General features: G+C 51.6%; 6 protein-coding genes across 6 annotated transcripts; all 6 read right to left on the bottom strand.

The window, feature by feature from the left end:
• Positions 1–224: 224 nt before the first annotated feature.
• NCS54_00880600 (Hypothetical protein) lies at positions 225–1,010 on the bottom strand (the record flags this gene model as incomplete). The annotated part of the gene is made up of 1 exon (XM_053154174.1): positions 225–1,010. One exon carries the CDS (start codon positions 1,008–1,010, stop codon positions 225–227), a length of 786 nt encoding a protein of 261 aa, XP_053010149.1.
• A 2,467-nt stretch (positions 1,011–3,477) lies between these two features.
• On the bottom strand, positions 3,478–5,518 carry NCS54_00880500 (Hypothetical protein; the record flags this gene model as incomplete). Its single annotated transcript, XM_053154173.1, has 2 exons — positions 3,478–4,581; positions 4,628–5,518. 2 exons carry the CDS (start codon positions 5,516–5,518, stop codon positions 3,478–3,480), a joined length of 1,995 nt encoding a protein of 664 aa, XP_053010148.1.
• A 1,438-nt stretch (positions 5,519–6,956) lies between these two features.
• NCS54_00880400 (Hypothetical protein) lies at positions 6,957–7,315 on the bottom strand (the record flags this gene model as incomplete). The annotated part of the gene is made up of 2 exons (XM_053154172.1): positions 6,957–7,126; positions 7,186–7,315. 2 exons carry the CDS (start codon positions 7,313–7,315, stop codon positions 6,957–6,959), a joined length of 300 nt encoding a protein of 99 aa, XP_053010147.1.
• A 1,345-nt stretch (positions 7,316–8,660) lies between these two features.
• Positions 8,661–11,144, bottom strand: NCS54_00880300 (Acetoacetate-CoA ligase; the record flags this gene model as incomplete). The annotated part of the gene is made up of 9 exons (XM_053154171.1): positions 8,661–9,058; positions 9,115–9,429; positions 9,491–9,696; positions 9,767–9,891; positions 9,944–10,044; positions 10,133–10,158; positions 10,216–10,305; positions 10,358–10,640; positions 10,709–11,144. The coding sequence occupies 9 exons, from the start codon at positions 11,142–11,144 to the stop codon at positions 8,661–8,663; spliced, it is 1,980 nt and encodes a 659-aa protein (XP_053010146.1).
• Positions 11,145–14,238: 3,094 nt separating this feature from the next.
• NCS54_00880200 (Zn(2)-C6 fungal-type domain-containing protein) lies at positions 14,239–16,886 on the bottom strand (the record flags this gene model as incomplete). The annotated part of the gene is made up of 9 exons (XM_053154170.1): positions 14,239–14,588; positions 14,650–14,664; positions 14,727–15,043; positions 15,097–15,528; positions 15,596–16,102; positions 16,167–16,482; positions 16,548–16,628; positions 16,685–16,698; positions 16,774–16,886. The coding sequence occupies 9 exons, from the start codon at positions 16,884–16,886 to the stop codon at positions 14,239–14,241; spliced, it is 2,145 nt and encodes a 714-aa protein (XP_053010145.1).
• A 694-nt stretch (positions 16,887–17,580) lies between these two features.
• On the bottom strand, positions 17,581–19,427 carry NCS54_00880100 (Hypothetical protein; the record flags this gene model as incomplete). Its single annotated transcript, XM_053154169.1, has 6 exons — positions 17,581–17,808; positions 17,875–18,124; positions 18,182–18,349; positions 18,399–18,544; positions 18,591–19,064; positions 19,128–19,427. 6 exons carry the CDS (start codon positions 19,425–19,427, stop codon positions 17,581–17,583), a joined length of 1,566 nt encoding a protein of 521 aa, XP_053010144.1.
• Between the last annotated feature and the right edge of the window lie 282 nt (positions 19,428–19,709).

Genomic DNA, 19,709 nt, shown 5'->3' with positions numbered 1-19,709 from the left:
GCTGTCGATTATAAATGTCCAGGGTACGGCTCACTACATGGGGTTTGTCTATAACGTAGTGAGACTCAACCTGTAGAATAACTATCAACAGAGCTACCTAGTCGCCTCCCCCTCCCCCTCCTCCTCCTCCTGACCATCCCAAAGCTCACCCATACCCCTCCTTACTACTTCTCCCTCCTTTCAAACATGCCTTCTCTCCTTTACTTTAGGCCCTTGAGGGCACCTTAGTTGCCAACATACTTGACGGTGACAGAGCTACCGCTAACAGATCCCTTGGCAAGAACCGTTTGGCCCTCGTCGGGGGAAATATCGATAATGTCGGCACCCTGCGGGCCAGTCGAACCGCTAGAACCAGACACGGTAGCACCGGTAAAAGTAACGGTGCCAAAGTCGGCAAGAGTGACCTGGCTGCCATTCTCCTGGAAGGCCTCGACAATCCACTCGGCATTGGTCTCGCAGAGCGTGGAAGGGGTGCTGCTGAAGGAGTGCGTGACCTTTTGGTTTGTCGTCAAGTTCTCTAGCGTGGCGATGCCCTTGGTCTTGGAAGACGCATCAACCGTCATCCTGATCTTGTCGCCTACGCTGACTTGGAAGTTGCTGAAGGAGTAGGCGTAGTCAGGAATCCACTCATACCACGCGTCAAAGGTGCCATCGGCGTAGAAGGAGATTCCAGTCTGCAGGATCGCCGTCTGGCAAGTATCACCGTCGATGCCAACCCAAGCAGAAGCAGCTGCGCCGTCGGCACCGCTGACCTCTGGGACAGTGATGGTGCCCTGGACGTGGTTGTAACCTTTGCCGATCTTGACAGCACCAGCCCAGTTGCCCGAGTAGTCGTCATTCGTGGCCTTGGAAGAGTCGAGAGACCAGAGTCTCTGGTTAGGAGACGAGCTGTATCTGGCCCGGCGGGCAGAAGAGCGAGGAACAAGGGGAGAAGTGTCGCGTTGAACGAGCTTGGTGCCAGGAGCAGCGGCAACAATGCTGGCAGCAGCGAGGAAGAGGCTGAACTTCATCTTGAGGGAAGTTGAGTTTAAGGGATAAGTAGGGTAGTAGAGAGGTGGCTGTTGAGTTGAGCAGGCAAGTGGATGTCTGTGCTGCTGTCGATGCTGTCGATGCTGTCGATGCTGAGCTGGATCTATCTTTCTTGGCAAACATCCCATATATATACTCATCCCATATGCCCTCCCTTTCGGCAACACGGCATCATGTCTTTGAAATTGCTCAGGTATTCTATCAACTACCATCACCTCGTTGTGTGATGCTCGAGTGCCGTTCTTCCGGTGACTGGTCTCTTTACTCGCGCAGAAAGGCAGGCGAGGTTGTTCAAACGCACCACGCTTAGCAGTGTCTATCCAGGGTGAAAGCTCCTCCCTATTTGGGAACTATCAGAAGTTCTCTACTCGCGTCGGTTGTATTACCATTTCCCTCTTTAAAGAGTCGTTTTTAAAATAGCGCTATGGCTTAAACTAACACCCATGCCGAGGAGCGGATGTGGGAGTGGAGATGGTGATAACAGACTAGATGAATTCTACCCGTTGATTGGAGCATCATCATGTTCAGCTGGGTTTCATCGCATAAAAGTGCCAGGGGAAGAGAATGGCGCGAAGTTGTAGATACGACGCACTATTCTCAAAGTATGTCTCTTGTCCGCCAGTTGAAACAAACCAAGCTATGCGTGCTCCTCGTGTGTGCATTCCAGCCAGGCCTTTTCTGTGCTGTTACTTACCCGAGACCTATGGATATCCCACGAACAAGCAGCAGTTTTGCCATCAAGTCTTGTTTGTTCTCTTGCCTTGGAGTGACTTTTGACATCAGGCTGGACTTCCCATTATCTACCTGACACCCAGGTAACAATCCAGGCGTGTTCACTTCCATTTTACCCTTGGCGTCTTATATTGGGATCAGAAAAAAACTATTTCGTAGCATGGACTATGCTGGCCGGTCGATACGAAGATCACTTACGAGCGATACTGTGAGGCTTGAGTAGGAATACCGTAGCTTCCCCCCGGGCACATCGTTCATGGTTGTAAGTGGACAGTTGGCTTTTCGTATGATGAAGTCAAACGCAGTCTCTCAGCGAACCAACTTGAATGGATTAGAAGGTTTATAATAGGTCTAGGCTCCAAAATATCTTGCGGCCAGCTCTAAAACTGGTCATGAGTGCCTGGAACAGGCGATATCATCATAACCCTAATTTCTCAGGGAGGGGTTCTAAAAGCATAGCTCTATCACATAAGTCTACACTTCAAACCATACAAGTGTGCCAACAGCAAGATCGGACAAGCCCATAGTTCTGGACTTACGGAATACGGCAGCGATTTGCTTGAGATTCTTTTGTCTGAAAGCCGAAACCTATCGCGGTAGAAGTCAAGTTGTGATGAAAGAGCCCTTCAACCTTGCTGTCGATTTGCTGGCTTGAATCACGGCTTGGCTACTACACATTCACTTCATGGGACCACTGCCTAGTCGCCCATGTCATTAACATGTGAGCACAGCACCCTCGTCGTCGTTCGGTCGTGATATCCATTACAGTGCAGCAACAATACAGCTTCCTATTTAGGTCATATACAAAAATTCCGTATAAACCAGAGAGTCGGAAGATCGGCACGCAAGCCATCCCACCCCTGAAGAAGTTCCTTAGGGTTAAATGACTCTAGGCCAATAAGTTGTACTGACACCGTCAAAACAGAAAGCAGTGAGCCTCATGTAGCCCTCGACGACGTTGCAAAAGATCCTTTGATTCATTGGACCCTGATCTCCGATATGATGGACGGCAAATGTCTGAGCCAACGGGTAGTTGAAGATTAGCGTGCCGGTTAAGCCGGCGCCGGCTCCACCCATGGGACGTTCTCAGCCCAGGGGAAACTCCCCATCCCATATGGCGCCGGGGTCCGTTATCGAGATCTGCAATCACTAGCCAGGCTTGGCAGGCAACATGGTCAACGTGCCCATTGGGCCGGGTTCTTTTGCCTATGGCGCCATTTGGCATCAATCAAAGAACCCCGAATAGCCGGAAACCAGCGACTGGCCGCTCCAGTTGCGAGGGTCTAGAATTTGATCAGTCTCGGTCGGTGAACTGCAGATTGCATCATGTTGCCCTTCGTTTTACATGGCACCGGGCCCTTGAGTCGGTGTACTAGTAATTCAGGTTGCTTAGCTGGTTATGTGATGAGGGTACTTCTACCTATAGCTAAGGGCGTGTCTGCCGAAAGGATCCCGAGACGAGCTCATTGTGCACAAAGCTAACAATGATGAGTGATAATTGGCCGAGATCAAGGTAACAAAAAGCCCATCCGATCGAGGAACCGCCACCAGAGTTCCCGCCCCTCGCAACACCGGTTAGTGACAAGAAGAACGCAGTGGTGAAATCAAGTCCCTATTTATCAGCGGAGACAGGACACCTTGGAATAAACCAGGAAGAGCCTTGACATATTGATTATATGCTAAATCGCGTTTATCTAAGAGTGTGGTGATCTTACCTCATGCTCGCGACGGTTTAGTTGACTTGCCAAAGACGCCAAGCACGGCCAAAATGATCTGGGCAAAGAATATGTATAATCCACCTACGATGAAAGAAACGGCTGCAACAGGGTCCCTCGCACCTCTTTTGACGGCGCCAAACATCCACTTCGCGTCGCTTTTGGCTTCAACGATAGCCCATGTCAGCGGGGACGGCTTCGCCGGCCTCTGTCTGAGCTTAGGCCTCGAGCCAGGAAATACAGCGACGCCTTTCTTCTTCCCCTCCAGGTCCTTCAACGTCAGTGAATGATTCTCATGCTGGCGGCCTCTGACGCTCTCCTTTGTCAACATCCCCCGGAGCTTGTTCTTTTCTTCGGCTGTATTGCGATGCCACCACTCCTCCACGGCGTTGAACATGTATTTTTGGATTGGCGTCTTCTTTCGACCGGGAAAGGCGGGGTGATGCAAAATGGTCAAAATCTGGCGAATGGCTTCTTCTTCGTCTCTAAAAGGGTCGTCCCAACACTTGACAACTTGCTGTGTCGTCCAATTGGTGGTGACTGTCGACACGAGGCCGGCTGGCTGGTTGAGAACGTTGCTGAAGTGATCTTTGGAGATGTCCGAGTGACTAGGGTCAGACGCATCCCCGTCTTCATATATCTCAGCCGAAGTGGACTTTGCAGCTTCCGCATCGACCCGTTCCTTAGCAGCCTTCAGAGCATTGCGCAACTGCATGATGGAGCTCTCAATCATGAGGGAGAGGTACTTGAATACGAGCTGATCCGTGTACTTGCCTAGTTGCGTGCTTGACTCTTCTGAAAGGGGTTCGGCGTCGTGTTGCTCAGTGCACTCTTGTATCCATTTCTTGATGCGATCGTGAAGGTAGAAGATTGGCTCAATCGACTGCCAGAGTTGGTCGGCGTCGAGATTACTCTCGGCAGTCCGGCTTTCCTTGTCTGCCTTGGCAGATTCCTCAGCCTTTTGGAAAAGCACACCGACAGTTTCCAGCTGTTTTAGAATTGGGTCACTGATGGTGGCATTGGCCGCCAATTTGCTCAATGCCTGAATGGCAGCTTTGAGCAAGTCGTACAGATGCTGGAATGCGATTTCTCCGATATTCATCTCCTGTGGTCGGTCAGCATATGTACAACGCCGCGGCATGCTTTCTTACATTTTCAAGGTTCTGTAGTGATCCCTTGCATTGTAGCACGGCCATATCATCGGCCTCGCCTAGGAGACTGTGGAAGATGTCAAGCATCCCAAAGGTTCCAGTCACAATGGGTGGTACCATTCGACCTCTCCATCCTGGTGCCTTGACACGGCATGCATCGCCAACAAATGCAAAGACGTCACCCTCCCCAAGCTCGTGCAGACAGAGTTCGGTGAAGTTGCTGTGCGCCGAGAAGTCCTCGAGTGTGTGTAGCGCAGCACCGAGGTGGATAAAGGCCTCCTTCTTGGACTTTGCATCTTTTTCTCGCCCCAGCCTGATGCACTCGCGAAGTTGTATCGTCACGTAGTCGGCAGAGGTGTCCCAGCCCTTGCCTGAGTTGGCAATATAATTCTTCATGCCGGTCTTTGGGTCAAACTCTAGCTCCCGCTGATCTAACGGCCCTCTCAACCTCTCATCGACCTCCTTCGCGTTGTCTGGATAACCCTTGGGATTGTCAATGTGTTCCACATGCTTGTAACATCCCAGCCGTTCGCGCGTCACCTCAAACTCGTCGGTGGCGAAGCCGAATTCGAGAAAGCCCAGGATGCTCACAATGGCCCGAAGCACCGGCTCGGGGACATTTTCAAGGCCCGTCGTGTCGATAATTTGAGAAAAGTCGCGAAGCCAGTTGCCAAAGTAGATTTGTCGTCGTTCGAGGGTCGAGAAACGATAATGCGTGACGAAACTGGCCGGGATGTAGCGAAGGGCCTCTACAATGTCGCCGTGCCGCCACACGTAGCCATTGAATTCGCTAGCGCCAGCGACCTCTCCAGCTCCAAAGGCGGACGCGCGCCCAGCGAAGAGGAGGCACACCAGCACAAACAGAAACAGTCTTGTTGATGCTGATGTCATTTTGAGGAATGAAACATGGCCTCGTGGATGCGCCAAAAGAAATCAATTACATCACCAGTCCGGATTTTAGTGTCGGATAATTGTGAGGCCGTACTCCGGTAGTCTGAGGTGTGGTCCGGGCGGTCTCCGCTAATTCGTGGCATTCCGACGGCATCAGCATCTTTCAAATGAAAGTCTTCCTTTCGTGCGGGTTCTTAGTATATTCCCTCTGAAGGCAATACAAGGGTCGAAACTCCCGTAGGTCTACATGAAAGAGCGCATATTTTTGACGACATGTCACGCGCGAAATGCACCATTGAATTAATTGAGCAACTCCAAGAAACCAATCCTGTTCCCTACCTAGCCAAGGTATTAGCAAAAACTTTAACGAATCTTGGGAGTTGAAGCCAATGAATAGCATCAATGGATCTAGTTTTTGGATTAATTTGACAGCCAATTATAGTTGTTTTGCTGTGTCACAACTGTGCGATTCAACTCTATAGGGTAGTTTCGCATTCTGTTGACGTCATTTGTGGCGCCCTTAGTTTAGCCACATTCTTACACAGCCACTCTAACCACAAGAGGTGCGGGTAGAGAGAGTCAGACTTAGAAGCATCAAGCCTCACCATTAAGCCTATGCAAAATCAGGTATTTTTCAATCCAAGTAGTTAAAGGACTTAAAGCAGGGATAGGGGCATTTCTAAGAGTCCCAGGAAAAACGGATAGGGGTCAACTGCTTATCGTTCCTTTCCTTACGTCACATGTCAATCACCAGCCCGTAATTCTTTTTAGGAATGGTTTCTAATCATGAGATCAGAAAGGAGAAACTAGTTGTGATGAAAGTGTTCCTATTGACTCAATTCCCTAAACTTGAGGGGTAAACAGGTTTCATGCACTGATGTTACATGAAGAAGTTGACCGAGGCTAGAAAACCCTTCAAGAACAATACTATACATTATTTATGTGTGCACTGAAGAGGGTCTATTTGATTATCGCACCTTAGTGATTTACCTAACATGACATTGAGGGTTTTGTGATCGATGCTGAACTCTTTCAAACAACCTCTTTTGATGACCTTATCAGGTAACATACAAATGGATTCCCTGAACTATTGTTGAGATTACACTTCGGATCGTCTCTGAGTGTTCTTGGTAAGGCTATAATGGTAAACCTCAACCATGGTTATGCTGATCAAGAAGCTAAGAAAGCGTGGATACACGATGCAAACAATGTCCGAGAGAAATTTTAGTACCATGGAGCCCCTTCTTGATATGAATCGAATCAGATGCCAATTATTCAGAACTATTAAGCATAGTCACAAGAGGAGGTCGCAAAAGTTATTATACGATTAAAATGAGATGTACAGGAGCCGGCCCTACAACTCGGAAATTCAAATAAGATCCCGAACTCGCTTCCATGTTCATGTGCCCAGTTTGATGATCGATTTTGCGCTGCATTTTTAAGTGCCCGAGTTGTTTGGCTTCGTCGTCACGCCGATGCTTTGTTTGTCAACGCCCCCTTGCCCTCGAGGTACCAAGCTCGGAGCTGCTGAAGCGCGTCCTGATGCCATGGAGACAGCGATGGGCGAGCGAGGCGTTTGTGCTTCCTGGGTGGCCTTGAAGGCGATGGCTGGAGAACAATGTTATCATGGGGTCTAGGTGTGCGGAGGTTGAGATGAGAAGACTTACCAGCTATTGCGGTAGTGAACAACACGACAGGAAGAGCCTTTGAGACGCGAGCCATGCGAGAGATAGCGGGGGATGGCTGGGGCGGAAAATCGAAGGGAGGAAGAGCTCCGCCGAACGAGTTGGTGGTCATGATGAAGGTTAGAGGCTGTGGAGGCTGTGGTGTAGTTGTGTTTATATTGTTATGAGTGGAGGAGGCTCAATTGTTTCGTCGTGTGGGTGAGTGAATGAGATGATGATCTGAATGGGAGTCCGGAAAGGATGAATAGGGCATTCTCTTATATCATTTGGCACGCATCCCTATTCTGTGCCGTTTCAATCTCTTGCTTGTCTTGGCCGGTCCGTCCCGTAGTGGTGAGGTAGCTCCAAGTCAGACCACAAGCCATGGTCCTCAGTCGTGGAAGGGGGCCGGATCTGGTCGTCGCGAGATTCGTACGATGAGCGTCAGAGTCTGGTGACAGGACCTGACAGGCAGGGAGGTAAATGGCGTGGCTTTGTGGGGTTATGGGCAGGTTTCTCAATTGCCTTGAGTACCCTCCGTGTAGGACATCTGCTGATTCATTCATGTTCCTTGCTTGCATCTACCGAATCTCGGGACTTTTCAAATTGTCCAAGCACCTCAGATCTCGTCTAGGCGATGCCATATCGGCTCAATGAGATTTCCTCCATATTATAGTGACACATCACAGGAGTCGTGGTGGATAATGCTTGAAGCATGAGAAAAGAGTGAGAAGTTGTGCTTTAGGTGACATTGGCATTGACAGGGAGTCTCGTCCTTGGAACTGGGTGCCGCGAGAATAAGCCGGATCAGCCATTCTAAACAAGGCCATCGGCCAACTCCGTTCCGATCTTTCGCGAGGAAATCATCTTTAGTCAGCAACAATGGCACTCTACCTAACTCCAACGGGCAGAGACCCCGCGATCCTTAATTAGAGACTCGCCCTCCAGGCCAGGGGTTCGTCATCACGGCCAATCGAGGTGGTATGATTGCCAATCTACCATAACTACCCGTGCCAATAGTATGCCACACAATAACCAGCGCAGGTTGGATGACGTGCATACACACAAAAGGACAGACGGACTCGGATTGTTTGGTAGTTACCGATTGGTTAGATCGGAGCGTGTGATGCCTCAGAGCTACTGTCCGAGGCGCCCAACCTTGCCAATGGATGTCACAAACGAGTTCACGACACGTCAATGTAGCACTGCACACACACTCTTTCACTATCTGATTCGTCTTGATGGAACTAGGACGCCCACCAATGCTTGACACATTGGAGAATTGCCATCCCGGGACGCGACTTGAGCTTACTGCAGTATCATTTGGGGCGCCACCAATAGCGAAAATGGCCATGACAACGCCAAAATACAATATGCCGAGTGTACCTGTGAAGTGGTTGGCAGAAATATATCGAAGTCTTCAAGGAAAAAGGCAATGGTTTGCGAGTCACGGTCACTGATAAGTAATAACTCTAATTCTATAGCTTTGCGACCCACGTTGTAGCTGGCAGGCCGGCATACTTCTCGTATTCCTTTAAACACTCGGCGTTGCTTATCGCGCCAACGTTCTGCACTCTCTCCCCTGTCACGACGCTATTCACGGCCTTCTCGACCTTCTTACCGCTCATGGTGTACGGAATGTCCCTGACGTGAAGGATATGCGCTGGGACATGCCTCGGGCTCAGCAACGTCTTTATGGCATCGCGGATCTTTGACTCCAGCGCCTCGTCGAAATTTACGCCGTTCCTCGTCTTGACGAATAGCAGAACCTGCTCCTCTTGGTCCTGGGGTCGCCGCTGGCCTACCGCGATACTGTCGTCCACCTCGGTGAATCTGCTGACCACGTCGTATATCTCGGCAGTGCCAAATCGAACTCCTTGAAAACGGTCAGTTTTCTCGCGTCAAAACATAAAAATGGGGAGGCCTTCTCACCACCAGGGTTGAGGACACCGTCGCTGCGACCATGGATCAGGTAGCCCTTGGTCTTGATATCCCTGCTGACAAAGTCTCCATGGCACCAGACGTCAGGAAAGGTATCAAAGTAGGCATTTCGGTACTTTTCGTCTCCTCCTTCACCCCAGAACGTCACCGGCATGCTTGGGAACGGTTTCGTGATGACCAACTCCCCTTTCTGCCCGGAGCCATCGATATTGTTGCCGTTCTCATCCCAGATCTCTACCTTCATGCCCAGAGCGGCAGCCGCAAGTTCGTTAGCATGTATCTGTATTAGATTATTGCCGCCAATAACTATCAAACATTGATCAGCTTGATTCAATCCCCCAGCTTCGACTCATGCAGGACCACTTACTGCCTCCAAGCATGTCCGTCCCTCCCGAGCCATTATGGAGGCCGACTTCTTTCGGAAAGACTGTGTAGAACCAGTCACAGAGTTCCTGGGAGAGCGCCGAGCCAGATATGAGCACTGTCTGCAAGGCTGCCAGCGACGGTAACGGACCGCTGAGGCCTCGCATGAGCATCCCGAGGAATTTTGGACTCGTGCCCCAATGCGTGACGCTGATGTCGACACCACAGTTAGCCTCTGGTAACAGGAGTGAACCAAGATCCATCATATTAGACAGCTTACCCTTGTTCTTCGAGAAATCTCAGTTGATAAGACGGTCTCGGATGGAGCGGGCTCCCGTCGTAAAGAATGATCTTACAACCAACGCTGAGGGCTCCCACAAGCATATTCCACATCATCCAGCCAGTCTATGAGATCTTGTCAGCGATCTCACGGTCAGAGACAAACCAGGCGACTCACACTTGTATACTGATAGTAGATCGAGTCGATGCCAAGGTCCATCGCCAACGCCATATCCATCTTATGCTTGAGAAGCGCACCACCTCCGGAGTGACAGATACCTAAGCCACAGCTAGTCAGAAGCCTCCCTCTCCAGAGCCCGGAAATATGTGCTATGACTTAGCGGATAAAGTAATCGTTGCTTCGTACACTTTGGTGGGCCAGTGGTCCCGGATCTGCTGACCAGTTAGCTCTTGTTTGGGTCGCCAAGGAGCTTCCTGGTTGATACTGACGAATACAAGATGTAGACGGGATGGTCAAACGGGACCTGCAGGAACTGCAGGGGCTCTAGTCGGACGTCGAGGAACTTGTTGAGGGAGATTCTGACTCTAATTAGCAACCTGCTGTAGGCTCCTGGAGTAGGCCAGCACTCACACAGTGTCATCTTCCCAAGTTGGGCCGCTGACGACGACCTGCTGGAGTCCAGTGACTTGACCCTTTAGTTTTTTAACGACAGTTGCCAGCTTCCGGCTGAGGTCTCGCCACTTGCCTCCGTAGAGGACACGAGACTCGAGGAACAGGACCTTTGGCTGAGACTGGAGATACCTCTCGGTAATCCCAGTCGCCCCCATCTCGGGCGAAGTGGAAGAGAAGATGGCGCCGATGCTGGCACAGGCGAGCAGAATCAGCACCGCCTCTAGAGAGTTTGTCATGACGGCTAAGTAAAGGTCAGTGAGGCTGACGCCAAGATATCACAGAAGAAATCAGTCAAGGATGCTCTCATACCTGCTACACGGTCCATCGCCTTGACGTGGGCAATTTTCAGTGCGCTCGCGTACCGAGCTACCTCACGCTCCAGCTGCTTCCACGTCAGATGCTTCCACTGCGTGCCCGCCTCGCGACACGCCGACACAGCGATCTTGTCGGGATGTGTTGCCAGGCCCACGGCGAGCACGTTCTCGGTGAAGTTCAGCCGGGCTCCGGGGTACCATTCTGGTCGCGGCCACATGCTGGAGCCGTCACTGACAACTCGACTGGGAGGCGCTGAGTACACGACGCCACAGAAGTCCCAAATCTCCCGGTAGAATAACTCGGTCTTGCCCACCGACCACGTGTGCAGTTGCTCGTAGTCGGCGAGGGCCAGATCGTACTTCAGGTTGACATGTCTTCTGAAGGCATCCAGCTTTGTCAGTTGGGGGCTTGGATGAGCCCAGGTTGTCATCTTGGTTGATAGTCCAGATCTGTAAGAAAAGAGTCAAGGTGTTTGCAATTTCAAAGTGAACCGGCCACTGCTCCATCTCCAACCTTTCATACACACTCTCTTATAGCATAGTACTTTGGTTGATTGGATCATTCACACAGCTAACAGAGTCTCTGCTTCGCTATCCCATCCCATGCCTCGGCAATCAACGGAGGCACCTGGGCTTGACGGTGGCACTAGACAGGGGAGTTCCTCCGGGCGGTGCGGGGCTGCTCAAGTGAACCTGGCGGAAATTGCATCCCAGGTTCCTCCGGGGGTACCTATACGACCGGCGCATAGTCTACTAGTCTCTCCGTTCGGAGGAATCCCGCCTACTATCACCCATGAATCTCGGTGATTCAAGAGTAGGGGTTGTGGTGCGGTGTCTGACGGCTTCTCATTGAAGATCAATACAAGACGGAACTGTAGACAGGCGCTGGGCCCGTCACAGATAGTTTGACTAACTTTGGCAGCTTGCTTTGATCATCAGAGCATCTAAAATGGCGAATACCGATGTCATCATTGTTGGCGCAGGCCCAGCAGGTCTCGCCCTGGCCATCGCTTTGGCCGCTCGCAAGATCAAAGTAAGTTTCACTCTTTATCTTTTGACGTCGCGTCACACTAAAGGACACAAGTCTATCGTGCTAGAGAAGAATTATGAGATATGTACCGACCCACGAGCGATCGCCATGGCTGGTGATTCCCTACGCATCGTCAACCTGCTCGGCGTCAACCGATCCCTATTAGAAGAGCTGGGGCAGGGTTAGTCAAAATCTGGTACATTTGCCGCATCAGACATCCTGCTAAGTCGGTTGTGGGACTGCAGTCATGACGGGTATCCACTTCCACCAGAATACTTTCACCTCCAAGCCCTTTGCCAGCATCGAGCATGAACGCGACTGGCTTGAGCAGGCACTGCCGCCGGCATTTGTCTTATTGCAGCCCGAGCTAGGTGAGAACGCGACATCCGCCCCCTGGATGATGGGCTATGTAATCGTTGACCTCGGCTCCAGAGAAGGAATTTCGCCGCTTGATACAGGCGTCCGAGTACGCAGAGCTGAGGCTGAACTGCACCGTGACAGGGATTCGCGAAGTGGATGGTGGCGTCCAGGCGATCTACCAACGAGAAGACGGCAAGACGGTAGACATTCACGGCAAGCATCTTGTTGGCGCGGATGGCAAACGTGGATACGTCCGCAAGGGATATCTCGAGGCCAAAGGAATACAGCAGCTTCAGGGACTGTACGATGGCTGCCAAACCTTATATCCGCGACAGTGACAGTTCCGAGACCTAACAGTGTCCCAGATACAAGTACGACGCGACTTGGATTGCAGCCAACCTGCGCATCACTCTCCCAACACCAACTTCGCACCCTTCTTTTCCGCCGTGGAAGCTCGGATACCAACCCGAAGAGCTGTGGGATGCCTTCTGGCCTGGGGGATTCCAGTAAGTTAGAGGATTCCTCGCCGTTTCTCCTCCCTTGGCTACGCTTGATAACTGACTATGGTCTGATTAGTTTCTGCACTCACCCTACGATGCCTATTGCAACGGGTCGATTCGGACCGAGACAGCAGAAATACTGGAGGTATTAGTTCAAAGCCACGCGCTGTTGATGAGAATCTAGCAGTTCTCACCGTACGTTTTTAGATTCGAATACGAGCTGCCTCCAAATTACATTCCCGACGATCTTGAAGGGCATCTGAAAGAGCAGATGGTGGCACATATAACCATTCCAGGGCACATGTTCAGGTATTTATCTCGCACACAGAGATGATAGTTAGCTAATAAGTCAAAAAAAAGTCGCAAGGGTATGAAACTAGACGAACCGGTCTCCTTCCCATGGGACTGCGTGGAAGTCTTGCGTTGTGCGCCAGCCAAGTAAGCCCCAATGCTATTTCATACCCTGTATTTTGCGTCTTGTCGCTTCCATTCATTTGGTCCTTGCTAATTGCTACTATTCGGGTTCAGCTTCTCGCAAAAGGTCGTGAATCGGTGGTTTCACGGCAACGTCTCCCTCATAGGTGACGCAGCCCATGTGTTCCCCCCCTTCGGCGCCCAGGGGATAGCGAGCGGCATACGGGACGCGCTGGGCTTGTCATGGAGGCTCGCGCTCCTCTGTGACCCCCATTCATGTTTCTCTACGCCAGAGCATCGCGACATGCTGCTCGAGGGATGGTCACGAGAGCGGCGCAAGGGAGTGGACGTCTCCAGCATCATCACGGCAAGAAGCGGCAACATACTCCTTGGCAAGTCTGCTTCCCTCGTGGGCCTCCTCAAAGTCCTCAGCGGAGTGTTGGACCTCTTGCCCCCTGTCCGGGACAGACTGCTGCGGTTGAACTTTGACGAAAGTGACGGTCACCGTGGAGTGGACGGTGGCTTCTTTTTGGAGGAGGAAGGGGGAGGTTTCAGGACGGCCCAGGTGTGCCTCAAGACCACCAGCGGCTTTACCCAGCTATCTGATGAGGTCTTCTGGGGGCGAAGTGGCGTGCTTACCCTTCTTCTCCTGCGTCACCCCGACGAAGAGGAGGCGGTGGGCATCAAGGAAGTGCTCGATGAAGCAAACCTGCCGCCGTACCTTCTCTCGGGGGAAGTTCTTGAACTGTGCGAGGGTACTCCGAACGATGGTATCGAGTTGCCGTCGTACTTGAAGGCCAACAGATTCTTTCTGGGCACGGAGGAAGACACCGTGAGGACCATGGCCCAGCCACTGATGCCGCACTACAACCCTTCTGCTTTCCGGGATCGGTTCCAACCTGCGACCCGCTATGCGCTGATCCGTCCAGATTTCATTGTCTTTTCACAAGCTAGAAACCCAAAGCAGCTGGAGTTGCAACTGCATGCTGCTCTGAAGATGATGGCACAAGCGGTGAAGGAGTAGATAGGTTGCTAGAAAGAGAAACAATTCATGGTATTCTCTCAGGACATAAGTTTTACCTCAATAAAGGGTTGGAAAATCGACATCCACATGAGTCTAGTCTCAAATCTCCCCATTTAGGGGCAAAGATCGTTCGAAAATGATTAGTTCGTACGGTATGGGTGGACTACGACGTGTTGAGAGCCAAACCAGTACCTTGCTCAAAGTTGCTGTAAACATAACTGCGGATCCATTCCCACAGTAACATCGTCCAAGCTTGCAAGATCAAACTCGTCGAGCCACTGATAGTTTTGAAGTTGGGGGTCAACATTATCTGGCAACTCTCCATTGGAATGCGTGCTCGAGTCCCCTGGGACAGCCAAGGCACTGGCGGCTGGGAAGCGGAATGATGAGGCATCCTCTGTGAGCTGCGATTGTGTATCGACGCCATTCTCGGTAGAACACATGAGGGTTCCGTTGAGGGGGCTGGTGAGGTGGATGAGGTAATTGAGGGCGTCTTCGTGTACCGGCTTCCGCCCCGACAACTTGGCCCGCAACGACTTCAAGGTATCTGTTCATAGCTAAATTAATTTTCAAATTTTTTTTTATGGATGCCTTTGAATATCACGTACTTGAAAGACGGCGTGCTGCAGCAGAATGTGTAGGTTAGTCGTCAAAAGTTGGCATGTTTGCGAGCACTGTCACTCACCTATTGGCCAGTTATTTCCCATCTGATCTAGGAATAACTGGAGAAGGTCGAGATGCTCACTCGACTGAGATGGCATCGACGCGTTTGTAGCGCCGAGCTCGCCATCGAATGCGAGCACGGATGCGGCGAGCAGTATCAGGTACGAGCACATAGGATCTATGGCTTTAAAATAGCCAGGCTTCCAGTTCTGGATTATCAGGACCATCTCGTTCGCCTTGGATAAGATTGTGAGCCATATGACTTGGAGCTCCTGCAGCTCCGAGCAAGCACTGTGGCTGCTGATCTTTGCTGCACAAATGGACAGCAATACGTTTGCCCTGTTAAAATGAGTGCTGTGTTATGTGTGCAGGCGGACAACTGATTGACTCACCCTGACCAAACAAGAAGCGCATCCAGCCGACGCTGATGTTCCTCGTCTGTCTCGGCAATGCCCAAGTTACGTATTGGATTGAAAAACCACGGAGGGAGTGCAAAAGACGTTGCCGTGCAGTCGCTCTCGAGCTCGTTTAACCGCTTCTGTATGTCACGGCCACGGCTCCGTATCGTGAGAGATCGGAGCTCGGTAACTGCTCGCATCAGTGAACATGCACCGAAATAGAGGTTCCGATTGCGGCACGAGGACTTGGAGAATATCATGCTCATGGTCTCCCAGTGCTTCGCGCCGGCCGAAGACTTGATAAACTGCAACCCATCTTCAGATGATTCTTGGTCAAAGAGCGATGGATTCGTGAACTCGGAAACCGACATTGCCGGCAGTGCCATCTTTGCTTGTAGGTTGTCGGTGATGGTATTGGAGAATGACCTGTTGCCTTCGGACTTAGCATAGAAGTCTTGAATACGGCGGGATCGGATCCCTGGGTTGTGCCTACGTAACAGCACTGCAGCTCGTGTCAAGCGAGTAGATGCACCACCATACGCTGTTCCATTCTTCGGCATCAGGACCTGAGCCGATGTCCCTTTCTTGGCTCTGCAAGTGCATCCAGTCGTCGAAGATACTGGTCTTGCTCGACTCGCCGGGTCTGCTATCGAAGTGTAAAGCATAGTAGAGTTCTGCCATGCGGGTGATCCTCGCGATTTCCGCCACTGTGTCCCACCTCAAAGACTCGGTCATTTCGTAAACATAGAGCAGGACAGATGCCTTGAGCTCATCCATGGTGAGATCAGTGCCTTTATTGAGGTTCATGGCGAGCTGAGCAAATCGTTTGGACGACGCGGGGCCTCCGAGGACCTCCGGGCTTGCAAACCGAGCCGAGACGGCATAGATGGCCATTCTGAGGCGGGGTGAAAGATCTGGGATTTTGCGGCTTGACAAGCAAGGATAGGAATGGCGGAATAAGGGATAGGTCGGCTGGAGGTGTGTAAAATACAGATCTAACCTAAGCCCAGGAGTGTCAGACAGCTTTTGAGCGCTTCAACTGCGACAGAATCCGGGCCACATACAAATATGCTTCAAGCTCGGGACTGAGTCCTGGGCAGTCCTTGGGAAAGGATTGGCCTAGCGGATAGTGTGGCGAGATGCCGCAGACTAGATTGTAGCGCCATGGCCACTCTGCGACGGCATCATGATCCATCAGCATCCATCCCGCCGAGTTGGCGGTGGAGATTGAGTTAGCGATAGCCTCGTCATGCCTGCCACGCTCCTCTGCAAGTGATGAGGACAAGGATGGAGCGCTTCCACGTGCCAGAATCCCGGATGAAACGGTTGAACTGGCATCGGAAAAGGATCTGCTCCCCTTCCGGCAGCCCTTGGGAGGTCCTGCGAAGCGACAAAGATCAGCTACCGTCATACCCAACAATCCCACTCAGAGTGTGCAGGAATACCAGGTTTTCTTCTTCGCCTGCTGTAGGTGCAAACAGCATGGCGGGACCGGCAGCTTCCACAGGACGGGCGGGCCATGTCACCTGGGCGGAAATCAGCAAGCGAACACGACGATATATCTGGTGGGTTGGAAGCTTACATTTTGTCTTTTTTCTGCGGCTCGGCGTGCCGTGTCAGCGAGAAAGGGTCCAAAGCAACAGCAAGCGGCCGATTGGACAAGTGACGTACACTCTGCAATGATCACAGACCCGGAATTTGACGGCTTCCTGCTTGCCACCGGTCGGGTCCAGTCTTGGTGAGGCAGGATGAGCAGAGAGAGTGCCCGAAGTTTGAGGGAGCATGATGGTATTTTGTAACAAGTGTGCTATCGAGTCCGTAGCGAGGCTTTCAACGTATGTTGCACAGAGACACGAGGATACAGAGAAGAGGGATGGGCAGCACAGCACAGTGAGAGGTAGAGGATGAAGTGGATGGATGCATCGGGAGGAGGTCGGCAGTAGGGGTGGTGGGCTTCCCCGCAATCCGAGTCCGGCTAAATGTATCTCGTCGATTGTGTTAAGCTCCATTAGGTATAACGCCACGTACTTTGACTCCATTCGTAGGAGTACTTATTCAAAAGGCTGCACAAGGCCAGGCCAGGGGGCGGGGGCCTCGGAGCAACTCAACAGAAATAATTACAGCCGTAACACAACCAGAGATCATCCTGGGGTATCACAAGACTACACTAAGGCCACTTACAAGGATCTAACCAAATAAGGGGCAGCATATTTCAGTATAGTGGCAAGTATCATATGGTTAAGATTTTATCCGCATCTTCTATAATATACTGCCAGATCAGTTAAGATTCTAATACTGGAGTCAGTGACCCTGCTGTAGTCTTGTGACACCCCCAGGAGATACAGCTTACTGTAACCTTTGCGAATCCCTGTCTGGCGAGGGCCTCCCCGCAATTTCAAACGAGGCTTGTCGCCCGACTGTTCCGACCTGCCAATGGCATCGAGGCTGGATATTGCACTTCAGAAGACGCCTTGCTCCTTACGGTATCGGCATCTTGGACGGCAGTTCCTGCGTACAGACCTTGTCCCGCCGGTTGAATCGCACCAATAACCCCGTCTGCTTAGCAAACCAATACGTCTTCACCCTCCACCATGGCTCACTCGACGCCCACTCCAGGTCAAACTCCCTCAACACCTGCGGTACGAACTTGGACATCTCCATGATGGAGATGTTCTTGCCGATGCACGTCCGCGCGCCCGCACCAAACTACATGTCGTGCGGTCAGCTCCTTCTTGTCCGTCAGAAGAACCCATCATCCATCCGGCTACTTACCGCCAGGTTGTGCCGGTCCATCAACTTGATGCGTTCCTCGCTGCTGTGTAGCCACCGCTCAGGCCGAAAAGTATCTGCATCTTGCCCAAATATGTCACGGTTGCGGTGGATGACGGCCGCGTTGACACCGACTATGGTGCCACCTGGCAGATACTCCCCACACAAGCGGACCCCGTCTGGAGGGACCACTCTCTCGAGCGGGTACGAGACAGCAGGGTGCATGCGTAGAGCTTCCTTGATGCATGCTTGGCTATGGGTGTCGTCAAAAAAAGCACTCTGCTGGAGAAGACAGGAGAAAGAGGCTTACAGATATTCAAGTTCAAGACTCTCAGAAAAGGTGATGATGGGAGAGAGCTTGCCCGCTCTATTTGCCTCGTCAATCTCGTTTTGCAAGGTCTTGTATGTGGACTTGTCGTGGAGCAGATAATAAAAGATGGATCTGAGGGAAATCCCAGTAGTATCGCTGCCTGCCAATCTGTGGGCCAGTGTCAGAACGTTTCTAACAGTTTCGGTCCCAGACATACAGATTGTTCATTAAATGATTCATCAAGTCTCGCTGGCTCATCTGCTGGCCCGTCGACTTTTGTTCCTGCCGAAAGTAGGCCAGGAAGTCTGCTCGTTCGCTCGAATATGGCTGCGAGTCGTACTCTTTGATGCAATCTGAAACCATCTACCACGCCCTATCTGTCAGTCGTTGACCCATTACGCATGGTAACTATCTCTGTACTTGCCTCTGTTGCTATGGCTATCGGATCTGGAGCCCCGAGTCTGTGGAGGATCCTTCTCAAGGTGAGATTGCCCAGAAGATATCGGTGCAGCCATGGCACCTGTCCAATGATTCCCGCATATGCGAGCCCCAACTCGATGCCCGAGATGATATTCTGGACGTCCTTGCGATTTTCCATAAACCCAAAACGTCGGGAGAATGTGATGGCCCCAATGACGTCAAAGGCATACCACTGAGCCCACTCACCTAGATCAACCACTTGTCCTTGCAAATCGAGCATGGCCTTTGTGAATATGTCGCTGCAGGGGTCGACGAGATATTCCAGCGTCCGCAGCGAAGACATTGAGAACTTTTGCGCCACTGGTCGCTTGAGAGCCTTGTGCTCCTGGGGATCGGTCGTTGTGAACATGCTATTCATCACTTCGTTCTGGTAAAAGACCGACAAAGTCTGATAAAACGGCGACTATCTCGGAGCCTGATGTCAGTTTTTCTTCCACATGCCATCCGCCCGTCGGGTCTTGCATACCTTGAGAAACTTGGAGCTGATGCCATAGATGGTTGCTATTGAGGTCGGGTCGGATATGTCAACCACGTTGGGCGCGGTCCGAACTATCGGGCCATACTTCTCATGAAGGGATTTATACTGCTCATGGGCATTGCCTTTCCAGACGAGTCCGATGCGCCAGGCTTGGGTGAACTTTGCCACCCAAGGGCCGGGAATGTTACGAAGCCCAGGGCGCAAGGCCGTGCGAACGAGACTGACAAGCCAGCCGACCAGAATGACGGTAAAGATGATGATGATCTTGCCCCCGGTGATTAGTGACATTGAGTTTGATAGGTACTGTAATGATCTTGACGCCTCTTTTCTTGTTATGTCGTGAGCCCCAAGAGCCGTACTCAAGGGAACGACACCTTTAAGTCTTGAGAGTCTGGACTTGTTGGAACCAAACCAATATCACACTTCTGCCTCTGTCCTGGCATACTGAAACCAAACTAGATGTTTCATCGCCGATAGGTGCCAAGCGATCACACGGGAGCAATGTTCCTCCGCTGCTACATGCTGCCGGAAGATCTTCACAATAGTCCGAGAAGTCCCTCCGGCGTTGCC

Source organism: Fusarium falciforme, chromosome 7 (genome assembly GCF_026873545.1).
Source record: "Fusarium falciforme chromosome 7, complete sequence".
NCBI lineage: Eukaryota > Fungi > Ascomycota > Sordariomycetes > Hypocreales > Nectriaceae > Fusarium > Fusarium falciforme.
This window is presented reverse-complemented; position numbering and strand designations above follow the sequence as displayed.